The following is an 18,433-nucleotide window of genomic DNA, read 5'->3' on the forward strand; positions in this document are numbered from 1 at the left end:
AGAAAGAAAGAAAGAAAGAAAGAAAGAAAGAAAGAAAGAAAGAAAGAAAGAAGGAAAGAAGGAAGGAAAGAAAGAAAGAAAGAAAGAAAGAAAGAAAGAAAGAAAGAAAGAAAGAAAGAAAGAAAGAAAGAAAGAAAGAAAGAAAGAAAGAAAGAAAGAAAGAAGGAAAGAAAGAAAGGAAGGAAGGAAGGAAGGAAGGAAGGAAGGAAGGAAGGAAGGAAGGAAGGAAGGAAGGAAGGAAGGAAGGAAGGGGAAGGAAGGAAGGGGAAGGAAGGAAGGGAAGGAAGGAAGGAAGGAAGGAAGGAAGGAAGGAAGGAAGGAAGGAAGAGGAAGGAAGGGAAAGAAAAGAAAGAAAGAAAGAAAGAAAGAAAGAAAGAAAGAAAGAAAGAAAGAAAGAAAGAAGGAAGGAAGGAAGGAAGGAAGGAAGGAAGGAAGGAAGGAAGGAAGGAAGGAAGGAAGGAAGAAAGAAAGAAAGAAAGAAAGAAAGAAAGAAAGAAAGAAAGAAAGAAAGAAAGAAAGAAAGATGTCAGGCAGCCACTTACCAAAGTTAACCATGAATTGCTTAATATTTACTAATTTGGACAATATTCTTAAAACATCTTGCTACAAAATGTTGATTTGGCAACCTAATTTATTTCCTAAAGATAGAACAGTAAATGGGCTGGAGCGATAGCATAGCGGGTAGGGCATTTGCCTTGCACGAGGACGACCTTGGTTCAATTCCCAGCACCCCATACGGTCCCCTAAGCATCGCCAGGAGTAATTCCTGAGTGCACAGCCAGGAGTAACCCCTGTGCATTGCTGGTTGTGACCCAAAGAGAAAATAAATAAATAAATAGATAAATAAAAGAACAGTAATAATGATTCCAAGCATGAGCAAAATATTTTTTTGTCTCAATCCACTTTCCTTGTTTAAAGTACACTTTCATTTTCTCTTCAACCTCTTAATAAAATCAGAAACCCTTGAACTCCATGACAAAGTCATTAATGTATTGTATTTTCTTCACTTTCTAAATACTTTTCAGTGGCAAGGATAGACTACAGGACTTCACATGCATAAGGCACACGCACTAAACTATATGACCAGACCTAAGAAAAATTTTAGGTCCAATAAAGCAGTAAAAAAGTTTCAGACCCTAAATACTGACGTTTTCCTTTTAGTGGAAGAGAAGACAGTAGGGTGAGAGAAGAGTCAGAATAAAGTGAAGGCAGGTAAACTGAGACTCTGTTTAATCAGGAGGTCAGGCACAAGAAGACCAAATAGAGCAAGGGAGATAGTACAGGGGTTTTGGAGTTTGCCTTGCATGCAGTCAGCTCTGGTTAAATCCCCAGCATCATATGTAGTCTCCTGAATCACCAGGAGCAATCTCAGAGCACAGAGCCAGGAATAAGCCCTGGGCACCACTTGCAGTCACCCAAATCTGTTTCCCTCAAAGAAATGACTGAACACAAAAATAAATGTGGGGATTATCAGAAAAGACATATCCAAAAGGGATGGCAGAGAGAAAATTCTGCAAGCCCTGAGATTAATTGGAAAGGGCATGACAAAGAAACAAAGCTTTTAAAAGTATAAGGTAAAAGATACATATGTATGAATTAAAGACTTTCTAAGGGAGAAAAAGCATATAGATTCTTGGCATACACAAATTCAACTTTCCCATTGTTAAGGGAACATCCTTAGAAGTCTGGGATATTACTGACCAAAAGTTTGTCTGGCCAGGGACTTATACAATTTGGCTCTCCTTCAGGCTACAATGTAAAGAATGAATCTAAGAATTCAGCACTCCCACTTCATCAAGACTTTGTTATTTTTGTTATTTTCTAACAAATTTCTAAAATAACAAGACTTTGTTATTTTCTATTGTTATTTTTATTCTTCATAAAAAATAACTGCCATTATATATGTGCATCAGATATGTGCATATATGTATTAATATGCACATGTGTAAATATAAATATGACAAGTGTATATGCACTGATATTTTTAACATTTTTGATTGTTTAAGGTATTATATATTATATAAATATAACTAAACTCCATGTTCTTTTTTTTTTAATTTTATTGAATCACTGTGAGATAGTTACAAGCTTTCATGTTTGGGTTACAATCACACAAGCTTTCATGTTTGGGTTACAATCACACAATGATCAAACCCATCCCTCCCCCAGTACACATTCCGGACCACCAATATCCCCAGTATACCCCCCCTTTCCCACCCTCCCCCTGTCTCCATGGCAGGCAATATTCCACATACTCTCTCTCTACTTTTGGGCATTATGGCTTGCAACACAGACACTGAGAGGTCATCATGTTTGGTCCATTATCTACTTTCGGCACACATCTCCCATCCCGACTGATTCCTCCAGCCATCATTTTCTTAGTGATCCCTTCTCCATTCCATGTGCCTTCTCCCCTCCGCTCATGAAGCATGCTTCCAGCTATGGGGAAATCCTCCTGTCTACTATCCTTGGGTGTCAGCCTCATGTGATGTTATCCTATACTCCACAAATGAGTGCAGTCTGTCCCTCTCTTTCTGACTCATTTCACTTAGCATGATACTCTCCATGTTTATCCATTTATAAGCAAGTTTCATGACTTCATCTCTCCTAACAGCTGCATAGTATTCCATTGTGTAAATGTACCAAAGTTTCTTTAACCAGTCATTTGTTCTAGGGCACTTGGGTTGTTTCCAGATTTTGGCTATTGTGAACATAAAGTTACAGATGTCATTTCTACTGTGCTTTTTTGCATCCTCGGGATATATTCCCAGAAATGGTATTACAGGGTCATATGGAAGCTCAATTTCTAGTTTTTTAAGGACTGTCCATATTGTTTTCCAGAAAGGCTGGACCAGTCGGCATTTTCACCAACAGTGAAAGAACGACCCCTTTTCCCCACATCCACACCAGTACTGGTTGCCTTTGTCCTTTTGAATGTGTGTCAGTCTTTGTGAACACCACGTTCTTAAGAAGTCTATCATATACTAGGTTATGACTACATAACTGTCTTTTTGAAAGTTAAGTAAGTCCCATTTCCATTCTACCTCATCTTTTGAATTACAAAGATCAAGATATTTTGATTTTCAGAGAAACCATCACTGAAGTTTTCAGTCCTATAGCACTCCTCAGAAAAAAGTCAAAAAGATAAAATTAAGTTAAAGTCCTATCATATTTTTATCTAAAATAATCTTTAACAAGTCATGATTTCTTAAAGAACAAATCATACTTGCATTAGATTACAAAAACTGACCTAATTTTAGGCACATTCTTTCCTCCAAAATGGTGTCTGTTATCAGAATAAGCACTTAAGAAGCATTAATTTAATTCCTAGGAGTTAGTCTCTATTATATAGCTGCACCAACAAAAAGAGGATCATTTTGTGGTATTTGTGGTTATAATTTAGAGTAGAAAACAGCAAAAGTTTGCAATTTATTTTATGTTGTGTAAGGTTCACGGGACAACTACAAAAAAAACCCTTAATTTATCCATGTTTCCATTTCAATTTGCCAAAAGGATATTGCATTCCAGAGTCTGCACTGCATTAACACTAGGAAAAATATGAAAAATGACACAGATGATCTTTAAGTGGTGATTCACCAACCACCTTAGTTATCTGTGTTACACTGGCATGGAAGTGTTCTGGATGCCTCACAAAGAGTGAAAGCTGTGAACAGATCAGATTTGGATTACTGGAGCTGTGCTCATCAAAAAGTTCCCTGTCATGTAAAAACATTAGGGGGAACTGAGACAGTTCAATGGGCTGTTACAAGCAGGAGGCCCAGGGTCAATCCCCTGCATTGCGTAGTACTCGGAGGACTGCCAGTAGTGACCTCCAAGCATTGCCAAGTTAGCCTTAAAACAACTCATCTGAAATTATAAATGAGCCGATCTGAACTAACTATACTCTGGTCTCATCTCCTCCAACACTCCTCCCAAGATTATTTCTGATATGGCATTACGTAAAAGTCACTGCTCTATGATGACAAATGAACCAAGTAAATTGTCATCCTGTAGAATAAAATAATATTAATGATAAGAATATTTTATGCCTATGTTCAAAATGGCTACTTGAGAGTAGTGGCTTATCTTTTCACTGCAAGAGTTAGGAGCCAAAGAATATCCAATGAACAATAAATTGTATGTATAAAAGGCCAGAAGCTAATAAAATAGTGGAAAAGCAAATAGATTTTACAGAAAATATGAGATATTTTGGTTCCCTGAAAGTACACCGTAAATTAGCCACCCCAGAGAATCTAAAAGGAAGGTCGACTTAGAACCTGACTACATTTTTTTCTACACAACAATTTCTATAATTCCAGAGGAAATATACTTTTGCAGATCTCATTGCTTCTGATGATTAAAGGACTGTTGTGTAAATCAAGTCCCTGAACCAAAAAAAAAAAAAATTGGGAGCTTGTTCTAATCACTGGTACATTTTCCTGTGGGTTTCAATAAACTCACTGCAATAAAGATAAGTATTGTCGCTTCCTAAGGCACTTCAAAATGGGAAGAACATAAAATCTAGTTACAGACCAAGTTAGTTAGATGTGTAACACACTTTCAAAGCAAATTAGTTTGTACTCACAGTAAGAGTCTTGCATTAGGCCAGAGCGATAGTCAAGCGGGGAGGCTGTTTGCCTTGTAAGCGGCCCACCTGGGTTTGATCCCCAGCATCCCATATGGTCCTCCAAGCACTGCCAGGAATAATTCCTGAGTGCAGAGTCAGGAGTAACCCCTGAGTATCGCCAGGTGTGACCCCAAAAACCAAATAAATACTTTTTAAAAGTCTTGCATTATATCCAAAGCATAATTCTGTATTAATCTGCTCCTCTGCTTTTTAATCAACTATCTTATTCTGTGCAAATAATACAAAGAAATCTAGAGTGACATATGGAAGGAGTTATCTGTTGGTCAAAGTTTAAAATACTACCATTCTCTGAAGAATCCAATGCCCTTAAATATATCTACTCTCTGGCAACTGGATGCTGCTTTCATCATGCAACAATCATTTAGGAGTATCTACTATGTGCCAAATAATACACTAAACACAGTTTATAAACACAAATGAGACTTTAAGCAATAATCAAGAAGGAGCAGGCCAAGGGAGGAATAATGACATGTAAACAAACAAATCTGAGCATGTAGTACAGAGAAAAACTAAGGCATTTAACCTCAAGTGGAAATTTGAGGCAATTTCAATAGTTGAACCCCTAAGACTGTGAGCAATGACTGGAAAGACAAGAACTTTTGAACAAGAGGATAATATAAAAGGACTCACTGACTTATTTCACCTAAATTCCAAGTCGTAGAATGACCACTCCACATTCACTATATTTTCCTGCCTTATTCTTCTCCACTGATCAGTGGAATAAAGTGATCCCAAATTCTCTTATTTTGTTAGCAATAATAGTTAATTCCATGTTTTTGAAGTCTAACATAATAACATCTCACACTGAATTTTATGATTTATAAAATACTTCCATGACCTTCACAGAATTTTTTCTTCTTACTATAGAACATCACTGTCTCCATCTTGCAAATAAGAAAATACCAGTTTCAAGCAAGATGATCTACAAAGTTAAGCAGCAAAACACTGAGAGGAACTACAATTGTCACCCAGGTCTTTGAGACCAAATCCTTAAGTCTTGTTACACAATATCAAGTACTGAATTCTGTTGCAGTTCTACCTTCTCTCCCTCCATTCCTCTTCCACTTCTCCCTCTATTATTCCAGTGACCTTATTACAGGCCTCCTTCCAGTTCATACCACTGTGGTCCTTAATCACTGGGTAACATGGATTAATTTGAGTCATTACAGAAAAAACATCTCAGCATATATGCAAAGATTCTTCATCTAGTTTGAAGCTCATTCACACACTCATACATTAATCAACACTCTTTCTCCTCTCATTTCTGTCTTGTTTATTTCCAAATAACCTATCGCCCAAAACTTCCTTATGCTCACTTACAATATTCTGAAACTTAGTTTTGGATCCACACCTGGCAATACTTGGGGATTACTTCTGGTGTGCAGCATGAGGAATTATATGTTGCTAGGGACGGAACTCAGGACTCCCACATGCTTTTCAGTCATCTCCCAAGCCCTTATGTCCACATTTCAAGGCTCAAACACCTTCGTGGTGTCCCACTGCCCAATGAATGAAATGCACTGTCCTGACATTCCAGGTCTTTTTGCATAATTTCATGACACAAGTGCAGGGTTGTTACCCCGCCATCCTTAATAACTGCCATCGGTCTTATATTCTCTGTTCTTTCTCTATGCTCTAAGCATTTGTCATTTTTTCCCATCAGTCTCTGCTCATGCAAGAGTCCATCTCTGCTCAAAATGACCCTTCCTCCCACCATTAGCCCAGTTCATCTTTACACTGCCCTCATATTGGGACCAGGGTGATAACAAGGCAGTGAGTGGGGCTTTGCATGTGGCTGACCTGAGTTCGATTCCTGACACCCCATGCGGTTCTCTGAACACCACCAGGAGTGATCCCAGAGCAGTCAGGAGTAAGCCCTAAGCACCACTGGGTGTGGCCCCAAACCCAAACAAATCTTAGAATATTTTAACTTTCCCCACATATAAAAATAGAAAACAACAACAATGAAAACCTCTTATGTTAAAACATAAACCATCCACCTCTCATTAAATTCAGTAGTATTTAAATAGCATGAAACAAATCTAATCCCAACCCATGCCACCTCCCCTTTCTACTTCTGTCATGGACTGGGTCACTTTTCATGTGTGGTCCCCGGAACTGAGCAGAGTTCTCTTGGTTTGCTACTGACAGGGTTACTGTCCTTAACAATAGCTTGAGCACATTAAAATCGATGAACAAGGCTCTTTGCGGGTTTGTTCGCATTGCTCTATCTGTAATGCCCAAGATTGATTAACTCTGTGGGCAACATTATGTTGCTGGCTTATTATAGTAAACACATTAAAACTCATCAGGTCTTTTTCACTTGTGCTGCATCTGGGCCACAGTTCCTGGAGCTAAAGTCAGCATTTCACTTCGCCCTATTCCCTATTGCTTGTTAAAAGCTGCTTGTCAAGACTCCTTGGTTGACAAGGATCCTATTCCTTGTCCCTCCCTATCTCTGGCACTCAAAAGTGTAATTAACTTATCATCAGTGTCCTTTTTCAGTGTAGTATTAATATGCTGAATGTGACAAGGATAAGTACCCTGTCAACCGCATTACATCTTCCTCATATTCTCCAAAAATTCAGATCGTAGTTTTTCTTTACACATGGGTCTTTACTCTTGGTGTATAGCAGAATCGTCTGAGGAGAGCCAGAGAGATAGTACAGCAGGTAAGGTCTCTGCCTTGTACACAGCTAACCCAGACTTAGTCTCTGGTACCAACCAGGGTTCCCTGAGCCCTGCCAGGAGTGATTGAACACAGAGCCAGGAGTAAGTCTTGAGAACTACCAGTTGTGGCCCCCCAGAAAAAAAAATCTGATATTCTTGATAAATATAAAAAATAGCTGAGTTTCAGCTCCAAATATTCTGTAGATCTGGAGTAGTGGCATAGAAATCTGGGTTTTTAACAAGCTGAATGTATCAAATATTGTCATGAAATGATCACCTCTAGAAATGGTGTCCGAGGTGCTGAGCAAATGGACAAACAGCTGAAATCTAAATAATGTATATGCTTTAGTTAATATTTCAATAACTAAGTTATTATCTTTTGAGTAATAGGCTATGTTGATGTAAAACAGTAAATGTCTGAGAAGCTGAATGAAGGGTATATGGTAAGGTATATGGTAACCTATCTACGCACCTTCTCTAAAAATCTACTTAATGTTTTCAGCTTTGGGGACCTGCCCAGCCTTGCTCAGGGCTTATTTCTGTCTGTACTCAGGGATCACTCCTGGTGATGCTCAGGAGATGATACGTGATACCAGCGATTGAAGCAGAGTTAGCTGTGTGCAAAGCAAATGCCTTAGCCCCTGCGCTCTTTCTCCAGCTCAAAATCTAAATTTATTTCAAAGCAGAAATCGTACTTCATTGATATGAGACCCTGGGTTCCATTCACAGTGCTGCAGCACAGATAACAATGCACAAAACCCTTCTCTAATCAGCTAGAGAAGCAGTATGGGTGTTACGATGCATGCTGAGCATGCAGCCAACCCCCATTCTGTCCCTACAAAGCACCATCCTGGGTGACCCGAGTAATCCCCGCCCCTTAGGGCCCTCTCAGCAACACATCCTCAGGTTCTCACACTGAACCCCTGGTCCAGGTGGCCGGAAGGGGTCCCAGATATTCTGAGCAATGCTTGGATGCTCCGCCAAATTCTCTGATCACAGCCTATCAATAACATCACTATTTCCCTCTGTTGGGTTCCTAAACTATAACGAAAACTCTTATGATAGCAAAGATCCTATCTGTCTTGTTCTCCACTTATAGAGTTAATTTGTTGCATATTCCAGGGAACACAAGGGGCTTAATAACTATTTGTGAATGCAAAAAGCAGTCAGAGAAAAAAGGTCAATGAGCACATGCTTTCCACGCAAGAGGCCGAGATTCAGTGCCCAGTACGACACGGTCCTTTAATCACATACCTCAAGCACCAAGCTGAAGGTGGCGCCTGAGCCTTGCTGCTGTGACCCCAGGCACAAAAAAAGTTCATGAAAAATATCTTTTTTTGTTGTCAGTACCATTGAAGTAACATGAATGTGTTAAACTCATTGAAATGTAGGTAAATTTTCAAATTTAATTATTATCCCAGAAATCACAAAGGCTATATAAAACACAGATTTATTTCTTCTTCACCCACTTGAACATGGATAAATAATTTTAAGAATAGAGAGGAAGTGAAGAAAGATCCTAGAGACTGAAAGAAACTGAGATATATGAGACTTTGTTTTATGAAAATAATGGATAAAAAAATAGCATGTTAGTAAAAAAGTGCTGGGGAAAAATACTTATAAAGGAAAGAATAAAACTACATTATGGGGGCTGAAGTGATAGTACAGTGGAAGCTATACAGTGCTTGCATGCTGCCAATCTGGGTTCAAGACCCAGCACCCCACTGGGTCCCTCAAGCCACACCAGGAGTGATTCCTGAGCACAGAGCCAGGAATCAGTCCTGAGCACTGCTGGGTATGGCCAAAAATTTAAAATTTTACAACTAGGTTATTTTATTAGAACACACAAAATACAAAAATAAAAAGCAAACAGATAACTAATGTAAAATATGAAGAAAAATATCTGTAGTCAAAAAGTGTATTTACAACACATAATGACAATGATTTGGAACATAAAATATACCCCAGTTTCGAAAATCAATAACAAAATTACAATTTAATAGATAAGTAAAGGATATAAATAGAATTCATGGAAGGACTAATTAGGGAAATATAAAAAAATAAATCTCCAAACCCCAAACTGACAAAAATTTTAAATGTTCATGGCATCAAGGTGATGTGATGTGAAAAAATAGAAATGAAAACATTACTGTAATCTAAATTAATACAACTACTTTATTTTTTATTGTTTTGGGGGAGCCACACCCAGCTTTGCTCAGGGCTGGCTCAGTGGACCACATGTAGTGCCAGGAATCAAATCTGGGTCACCTGCATGCAAAGCAAGATACCTGCTACAGATACCTGCTGTAGTATCACTCCAGACCTTGACAGCACTACTTCAGAAAGTAAAAATGTTTCAGTAAAATGAATGCACATTGGTGTACCAAATAAGACAGGAAAGGAAGTTTCATACAGCATTTTTAAAAATAGTGGAAATCACCTAATTGTACATAAATAGGAATCCAAATAAACCACAGCTTATTTATTAAATGAGTTCAGATAAGTCTTCCAATAGGAAGTCAAATTCATATTGTGGCTTAAGTGAACAAAAGTTCTTTTACTCAAGATAAATATTGAAGGGCTGGAGCAATAGCACAGCGGGTAGGGTGTTTGCCTTGCACGTGGCTGACCTGGGTTCGATTCCCAGTATCCCATATAGTCCCCTGAGCACCGCCAGGGATAATTCCTGTGTGCAGAGCCAGAAGTAACCCCTGTGCATCACCAGGTGTGACCCAAAAAGCAAAAACAAACAAACAAACAAAACATATTGAAGCCATATGACATCACATATAAAATAATTGTCACTGTCACTGTCATCCTGTTGCTCATCGATTTGCTCAAGCGGGCACCAGTAACATCTCCATTGTGAGATTTGTTGCTACCGAGAGTATCTCGCCCACACGGTAGAGCCTGGCAAGCTACCCATGGCATATTCTATATGCCAAAAACAAAAAGTGTTAATATACATTTAAAAAATAAATATCAAGATTCATGCTGAAGAAATATGATTGCCAGAGCCCACCAAAGAACCCGGGACAAGAAGGAGAGCCAGATTCTAGAAGCGGCTCTACCACTACCCGAACAGTGTTTGCACGGTTATTTCCCCTATGTGGTCTTTCTTCAGAACTGGGCAGACTTCAGACTCAACTAATAAAATGTCTGGGGTAAGAGGAAATAAACAGGATGCAACCTGACTTCCTAGGAAGAAGGACTAATAAAGAAATCTAAAAAAATTAACAAAACACGGGGAAACCCAGCAGATCAGAAAGACTGAAACTATATTCCCTATTCCTATGCCTTATCAGTGGCTCTACAGGGATAGGGCTGCCTCTTCATCTACATTCTTGGGGGGAAACACTAAAATGCAGCTGCCTCCCCTCCAGAAACCCATCCTCTCCTCTCCTTAAGTCTAACTTCTTGAATACTGTAGTAACAAGTAGCTTCCTGAGGGCTCTCCTGCGTCACCTCTCTCACTTCAGAGTGCCATTGGCACAAGGAAGGCCTATATTCTGGTTCTAACTCCCAACTTCCCATACTCCCATTTTCCCAAGAGCAGAAAGGTATTGGAAAAGCTGGCAAATGAGAACCGAATGGCGATGTTAGAAAAGGGGGACACATACCTCTTGAAGCAGTGAGCGGCCGTAAGGACCCAGCAGCTACTCAGGAGCGTGGCCCCACAGAGAAGCCTGCCGTCACCATGTGTGGACTTTAGCCGGAGGGACACCTGCCAAGGCCAACCGCCCCTGAGAGGAAAGTGAGCCACGTGTCAACATCCAGAAAGGCTGGAGCACAAAGGGAAGCATCGGCATAGCAAGGACACGGGGACGCAAAGCGGTCAAGTCCTTCCTGCCTGAGGAGGAGTCCATCTGAGCGAACCACCCTACAGACTGACATGGACACATCTGTGTGCGGGACTCCCCCTAGCCGCCACCACCCCCCACCATGTCAGGTACATTTGGAAACCAGTTAAGTCTTCTTTATAGTTCACAATTTGAAGTGAATTTTCTGTCTTCTCTCTCTCCGAAGCAATCCGGAAAAGCATTTACTAAAGAAAACAGCTGGGGCTGAAGCCATAGTACATATGTGACCCATATCACTGTATCACTGTCATCCCGTTGTTCATCAATTTCCTCGAGCGGGCACCAGTAATGTCTCCATTCGTCCCTGTTGCATGCTAGCATAGCCCGATGTCATACTGAAGGCTCTTTCAGGATCAGGGGAGTGAGGACCATTGTTGTTACTGTTTTTGGTATCTGGAGTACACCATGGGTAGCTTGCCAGGCTCTGCTGAAGCCATAATACATAAGTGACCCATAAAGAAAAAAAAAGAAAACTGCTAATTTTCTGCAAGAAAATTCAACAATTATATAAAATGTATCAAGTCCAAGACAAATATATTCAGAATTTTAAAAATGAATCTATAATAGATTATAGATAGATTGACACTTTTTGGGAGGGGGTCACATCCAGCGATGCTCAGGGGTTACTCCTGACTCTGCACTCCGGAATTACTCCTGGCGGTGCTCGGGAGACCATATGGAATGCTAAGAATCAAACCTGGGTCAGTGCATGCAAGGCAAATGCCCTACCCACTGTGCTATCACTCCAGCCCCTATAATAATACACTTTTTTTTCAGGCCTCCTACCAAATTTTCAGGGCATATCTTTCATAAGGTGGTTGGAGAGTTTTGAGATAGAAGAAAATGGGTTATCAAAAGTAAGCATAGGTCAAAGAATGCTGAAATTATCAATGGAATCTATCTGCAATTTAGAAAATAAGGTGAGTAAAATAACTTCTTTATATAACAATATAAAAGCCCATTACATAAACCTGTATATCTATAAGTAATTCTGGAATATGAAAATATGTCTTCTAAAGGACCTTTACCTTAAGGAATTTTTCCCACCAATGATCCGCTTCTGCCGACGATGTAGTAACCTCAGGCCACAAACAGAAGAGAGGGAGTCTGAAACAGAAAAAGAGCATTAATCAGACAAGTGTATCAGTGAAGGAGGATCCAGACACATCCCTGCTTCCTCCTCCTGGATGTGGCAGTGCCTTTTGTCCAAATTATAGGATACTTCTTCCCTATGCAGAGTCTCTTGCCCCCACACCTGGCTGTCTTCACCAGGGCCCCTAGGAGGAGGTGGGTTGAGTTTCTGTCCCCACTCCAAGCAGAGCCCCAGCAGCTGAAGACCTCCAGAACCCAGCCACAGCGACTCTCCACACATTCGGACGAGCCTCACACATGAAGGAACCAGCAGAGGAACCCAGGTGTGTGGGACCCTGGGCTGAGACTTCCAAGCCTGCACAGATTGGGATTGGGCTTCTTCCACCCAGATCCCCCATTTTCCAGTAGCTAAGCAGTCACACTCAGGGACTGTCCTGGCACTGTGTAGTCCCATGAACAGCCAAGATCCAGACTATAAAACCAAGCTCCCGGAAGTTCGTGTGACATCTTATAGCCTAGTTCTTCCTCTCGGAGAACCTGACAAGCTACCGAGAGTTTCCTGCACACATGGGAGAGCCTGGCAAGCTCCTCGTGGCGTATTCATATGCCAAAACCAGTAATAATGATGGGTCTCATTCCCCTGACTCTGAAAGAGCCTCCAATGCGGCACCATTGGGAAGGACAAGTAAAGAGAGGCTGCTAAAATCTCAGGGCTAGGACGAATGGAGATGCTACTGAGACCACTTGAGAAAATTGACGATCAACGGGATGATGATGATGATGATGATGATGATGATGATGATTTTCCCTATAATAAAAATTTAAAGTTATTTTCTTATTTGGGAGCCAAGACTTAGGGCATTTGCCTTGTTCTCTCATTTAACCAAGGCAACAATTCTGTCAGCATGGGAGAAACTTTAGCAGGCTTTCACATGCAGCTCTGAAGGGTTTCATAGGCTGCTGAACAGTTGACCCCAGCAGCCCAGTACATTCACAGGATGGAATTTTGATCAGAATCAACATTGATCATATGGAACACTAAAATAGTTTACGCTATTAGGAGTTTAGTCAAGTTCGGTAGCAAACTATACTTAAGGGTATACAGGCAAACTTCCCAACGTAACCGATTTCTGTCAGGAACAAAAGCAAAGAATTTAATCAATACATGAAAAAATTAACATAGTTGTAAAGTATAGGAAAAGGTGTTATACAAAAGAAGAATACAATAAAGTCTAGCTAGACTGTAAAATAATTTAGGAAATAATGTTTTAGAGAAGTATTCATTTATTTAAGAGATGTGTAGAACTGTAGATATATTTGGTTTCATTATCTGTATAGTAAGAAAAGAGTGGTAACTATATGAAAATAAAATTATGAAAATTAAATGTACACAGCACTCTTAGTCTGCTGTAATAACCTGGTAGAAGTGGGTCCAACAGGGAATCAACACTTGTTATTTCTTGGTAGAAAGAGAGGTTCAATTATGTGTACCAGTTAATTTACCACATGATCTCAGAGGCATACTATCAAGTTTTAACCCTTATCTTAGGAGATGAGTCATTAGATGACACAAAAATGAAGTCATTAAAATGTTTATAAAAATAAATTACTGATAATGTTCCTAGTTATGTCAGTGGAGATGAACTCCAAGAACAGAAAAGATAATATTGAATAGGCAGCACTTAAGGTTTACTTCATTGTAAGCTAATATACCCAATGCCAATAGTAAAATCTATTTAAAGCCAAACACTCATTAAAAAAACTAAAAAGTAAAATGAAATCTATTTTAATAAGGACTCCATCAGATGACCAAGAGCCAGTGGTTTAAGTTTGAACCACTTGATAAAAGTCCTCAACTCTTAAACCTGAATGCAAAATCAATAGGTTAATAAACCAGACTCTCATATTTAGCTGGTTTAAAGAAAAATCTTTTTATCTGAGGCATGGAAGCACTGAAAACATGGGATGTTAAAAAATAAGTATGGATACCACTCAAGGAAGGCAAAAAACAAATGTAGTAATGATGAAATAAATCTCTGGTATTCCTTATTTTAGAATAGCTTTACAGAAAAGTAGAGCAAAATATCTTACTATGCTTGAATTATTATGTTTTCCATTGATTAAGGAATTTGATATAATTCAAAGAAGGGATTACATTCAATTTTAAACTATACATTAAGTTATTGAAAGAGGGTTGGTGAGATAGTCCAGAGATTAAGATGCTTGTCTTATATGTGGTTGACTGGTTCATTCTCCAAGCATAAAGCCAGGAGAGGTCACTGAGGACCATGGGGTGCGGCTGTTCCAAAAATTATTGAAAGAAACTTATGAATGAGTTCTAATAAATATTTAGGAAAATTAGGTTTAGAAATTATTTATTTTAAATGTACAAAATAACATAATTACATGATATCTAACTATATATTGAATACAACATAAGACAAAAGCTCAAGTTTTGTTATAAGTATTCTTTCTCTTCATTCAAAAAACTGTTAGTGAAGATTAATATTGAAAGTACTTGAGTGCTGGAGTGATAGAACAACACGGAGTAAGGTCTTTGCCTTGCATGCAGCCCATCCAGGTTCAATGGCTGACATCCCATACGGTCCCTTGAGCACCACCTGGTACGATTCCTGAGTGCAGAGCTAAGAGTATCCCCCGTGCTACCAGATGTGACCCATAACAAAAACCAAAATAACAAAAAAACCCAAAATATTGGTTTAGTATTCTCTTTAACATTTTAAAGATATTAGAAAACTGAATGCTTAAGTACAAATTGTACTTGATTATGAGAAAATTCAATGTCTCAAAATTGCAAGCTTTCAGGCTGGAGAGAGAGTACAGTGGGTAAGATGCTTCTTGCACACTGCCCACCGGAGTTCCATCCCAGGCATCCCATATGGTTCCCCATAAAAGCACACCCAAGAATGATTCCTGAGTGTAGAGCTACCAGGTATAGCCCAAAATATTTCTAAAAAATTAAAAATAAAAATACATTGTGAACTTATAATTCACATTAATAAGTGACTGTTCTCAAAAAATATAACTATGATTTTTTTTCTAAGTTACTAGTTCTGGGCTGAAGCCATAGTTCAGGAGGAAGGACACTTGCCTTGTACATGGCCAACCTGTATCCAAAAAAACAAACAAAACAGAAATAAAACTGCTAGTTCTTCCCTCATTCAAGATATTTTTTTCACAAAATTAAATAACTTTTAATTCTGTTATGCTTACCGAAGTATAACACATCCATTATTATGTCATACCAAAATATTTTCTCATTTTCCTTACATTTTTTAACCTTAAAAATAATTTTTGAAATTAATCTTAAAAATTGTTATTTAAGATATCAATAAGAATAAAAATATCTCTCATCATTTGGTTCATCTTTCATTTTCACTGCTTTCCTCTTTCCATCTTTGTCCGGGGGCTCCTAGGCAGTGCTCAGGAGACACAGGACACTCCCTGCAATACTTGGCCAACTAGACCCATGGGGCCCACTAGGCCACGTTATGCAATACTGCTCATGTCCCTGCATCAGGGTCAGTGAGGGAAACCTGTGGTGCTCAGGGCCTCCAGAGCTATGCATGGCATCCCAGGAGCTCTTGCAAAGGACCGCCGAGTTATCTCTTTGGTCCTCCTGCACTGTAGCACTGTTGTCCTGTTGCTCATCGATTTGCTCGAGCAGGCACCAGTAACTTCTCCATTGTGAGACTTGTTGTTAGTGTTTTGGGGATATGGAATATGCCACAGGTAGCTTTCCAGGCTCTGCCATGCAGGCAGGATACTCTCACTAGCTTGCTGGGCTCTCCGAGAGGGATGGAGGAATCAAACCCTGATCGGCTGCATGCAAGGCAAATACCCTACTCGCTCTGCTATCACTCCGGTCCTCCTATAAGAAGTAAATGTCAATTTTTAATCTCCAATGATACCAGCTTTGCAAGTTTTATTACATTAAAGGAAGGAATTGTACAGAAATAATGAAAAAGGCAGATGATCTCAGCTATTGTAAAGTCTGGTAAGAACACGTCATATGTATGTATGTATGTATGTATGTGTGTGTGTATGTCTGTTTATTTATTTATTTTGAGGTTTTGGGTGATACTCAGCAGCACTCGGGAACACTCCTGGGCCTGTGATCAGGAGTGATCCCTGACGGTGCTTCCAGAAGACCACGTGGTGCTGTGGAACAAACCAGGGACAGCTGCCTGCAAGGCAAGTGCCTGAAGCCCTGTGCTCTCTCCAGCCCTGAAGCCCACTTTTGCTTCTGTAAACCCGGCTCTCCTGTCAGCCCTCCTCACGCAAGCTTGTCCAGAACCAGTGGTTCTGACAAGGAAGGGAAGAAGGGCTTGAATGAATTCTTGTGAAGGGAGACTGTTGTTATCTAGGTCATAGTAATGAAGTGTGGAGTAGAGTCTTTGACTTGCATGGTGTACGGAAGATGGCTTACCTTTACTAATGCTACCCGATGCTTTCTTGCCAAAATAATCACAAATAACTCCTGCATCTTCACTGTGACGGCAGTTGTGCCTTCCAATATCTTGTTTGATGCAGTCAGCCAGGGACCTCTCATTTCCTGTGCACTTTACATTATCCACATGGATGGGTCCCTTTCCTTCCCCAAAATAAGCCATAGTTCTTGCTTTGGCAGGTCCCCTAGAAACAGCATTTTAAAGGATGTGGCAATCATTATATAGCTGAATAAATAACACATACTCAATTATATTTAACCTTCATCTAATAAAATTAGCATTACTAAGAAACGAATAATTATGTATTGACCCTCAAAAAAAACTTAAGAAAGTTAATAACCATATCTTCTTTGTTTTCATAACCCACAGTTTCTGTATTACACAAACGCCTCTAATTTCATTTCTGCTAAGAAAATCACATTTAATGGCTTTTCAAAATAATCATAATAGCCTTAAACTCTTAAGCAAAAGAAAATTATCTCAAAAAATGCTACCCCTTTACAGAGCATAACAGTCTCATATAATTGATGTAATACTGCCAAGAAAGTTATGAAATTCGTAATTGCCTAGGGAGCTAAGAGCTAATTTTTTTCCTACTTTAGAAGTTAAAAGAAATAGAAAGGATTATTTCTAACAGTAAAAGAGCAAACCAGTAATCATGAATAGCAGGCAGACTTACTTTCATATATACATTTATATATATCACAGTGGCGGGCCAGAGCTTCTGGTAAAGCACAGGCCCTGCATATAGAAAAGCTCATTTTGTTTGGCTTAGTATTTAGATCACACCCAGCTGTGCTCAGAGATCCTGGCTCTGTGGTCAGGGATCACTCCTGGCCAAACACTAGTTTTGATCCCCAGAACTTAGCGACCTCCTGCCCTCCAGCCCTTCTGAGTATGACTCCCCACAACCCCAACCACAATACTTTATTTTTAAAAAAATACTCAAAGATGAAAGCATTTTTAAAATATTTTAAACTGATACCATGTTCAAAACACATTTCAGATAAATTCATATATAATTATGAGAGGAAAAGTTTTCAAATTTGATGCATAAGAATATTATCCTATAACATCAAGTTAGGAAGAGATTTTTTTTTTCTTGAGAGGGAAGAACAGGGTTGCATCCAAGGGCAATTTACATGTAAAGCGTGGACTCTGCCAATCAACTGCATCACTAGTCCAAATCAGGAAAAGATTTATTACTAAATAGTTAGGACAATAAATCAAGACATGAAACCACCAGAGTAATTGCACAGTGAGGAGATACCAGCCATGCAGGTTCCCAACCTGGGTTCAATCCCTGGCATCCCATATGGGCCTTCCCAAGCACTGCCAGTAGTGATGGCTCAGTGCAGAGCCAGGAGTAAGCCCTGACCACCACCGGATATGGCTCAAAAAAAATTAAGACATGAAATAAATACCTTAAACTAAAAGATTGATAATTTTAAAATTAATAACATAACCTCATTTAAAACAACCCCAGGAAAGTAAAAGGATGAAAAGCTGATGGAAATATTTGCAATATTTGCAACAAATTGTTGGCAAATATATTTTTAAATAAAAGAGAAATAGAATATAATATACAAAGTGTTCTCAAAATTGTATTTTTCTCAAGGGAAAAATTGCCAGCTTTCATTTGCCCCATTTAATAAATACTTATCAATGTTTGTTGTTTTTAATTAATTGTA

The 18,433-nt window shown here is 39.2% G+C and overlaps 1 protein-coding gene across 1 annotated transcript in view; it reads right to left on the bottom strand.

Annotated features, from left to right (window-relative positions):
• PRSS12 (serine protease 12) overlaps nucleotides 1-18,433 on the bottom strand; it is a 62,051-nt gene that overhangs the window by 7,831 nt on the left and 35,787 nt on the right. The window contains exons 7-9 of the mRNA XM_055142312.1: nucleotides 16,721-16,926; nucleotides 12,207-12,285; nucleotides 10,939-11,061 (exon numbers count right to left, since the gene is read on the bottom strand). Of these exons, the coding sequence (XP_054998287.1) occupies nucleotides 10,939-11,061; nucleotides 12,207-12,285; nucleotides 16,721-16,926 (408 nt within the window). The remainder of the gene's footprint in view (nucleotides 1-10,938; nucleotides 11,062-12,206; nucleotides 12,286-16,720; nucleotides 16,927-18,433) is intronic.

The sequence above is a fragment of the Sorex araneus genome, chromosome 6 (assembly GCF_027595985.1).
Source record: "Sorex araneus isolate mSorAra2 chromosome 6, mSorAra2.pri, whole genome shotgun sequence".
Lineage (NCBI taxonomy): Eukaryota > Metazoa > Chordata > Mammalia > Eulipotyphla > Soricidae > Sorex > Sorex araneus.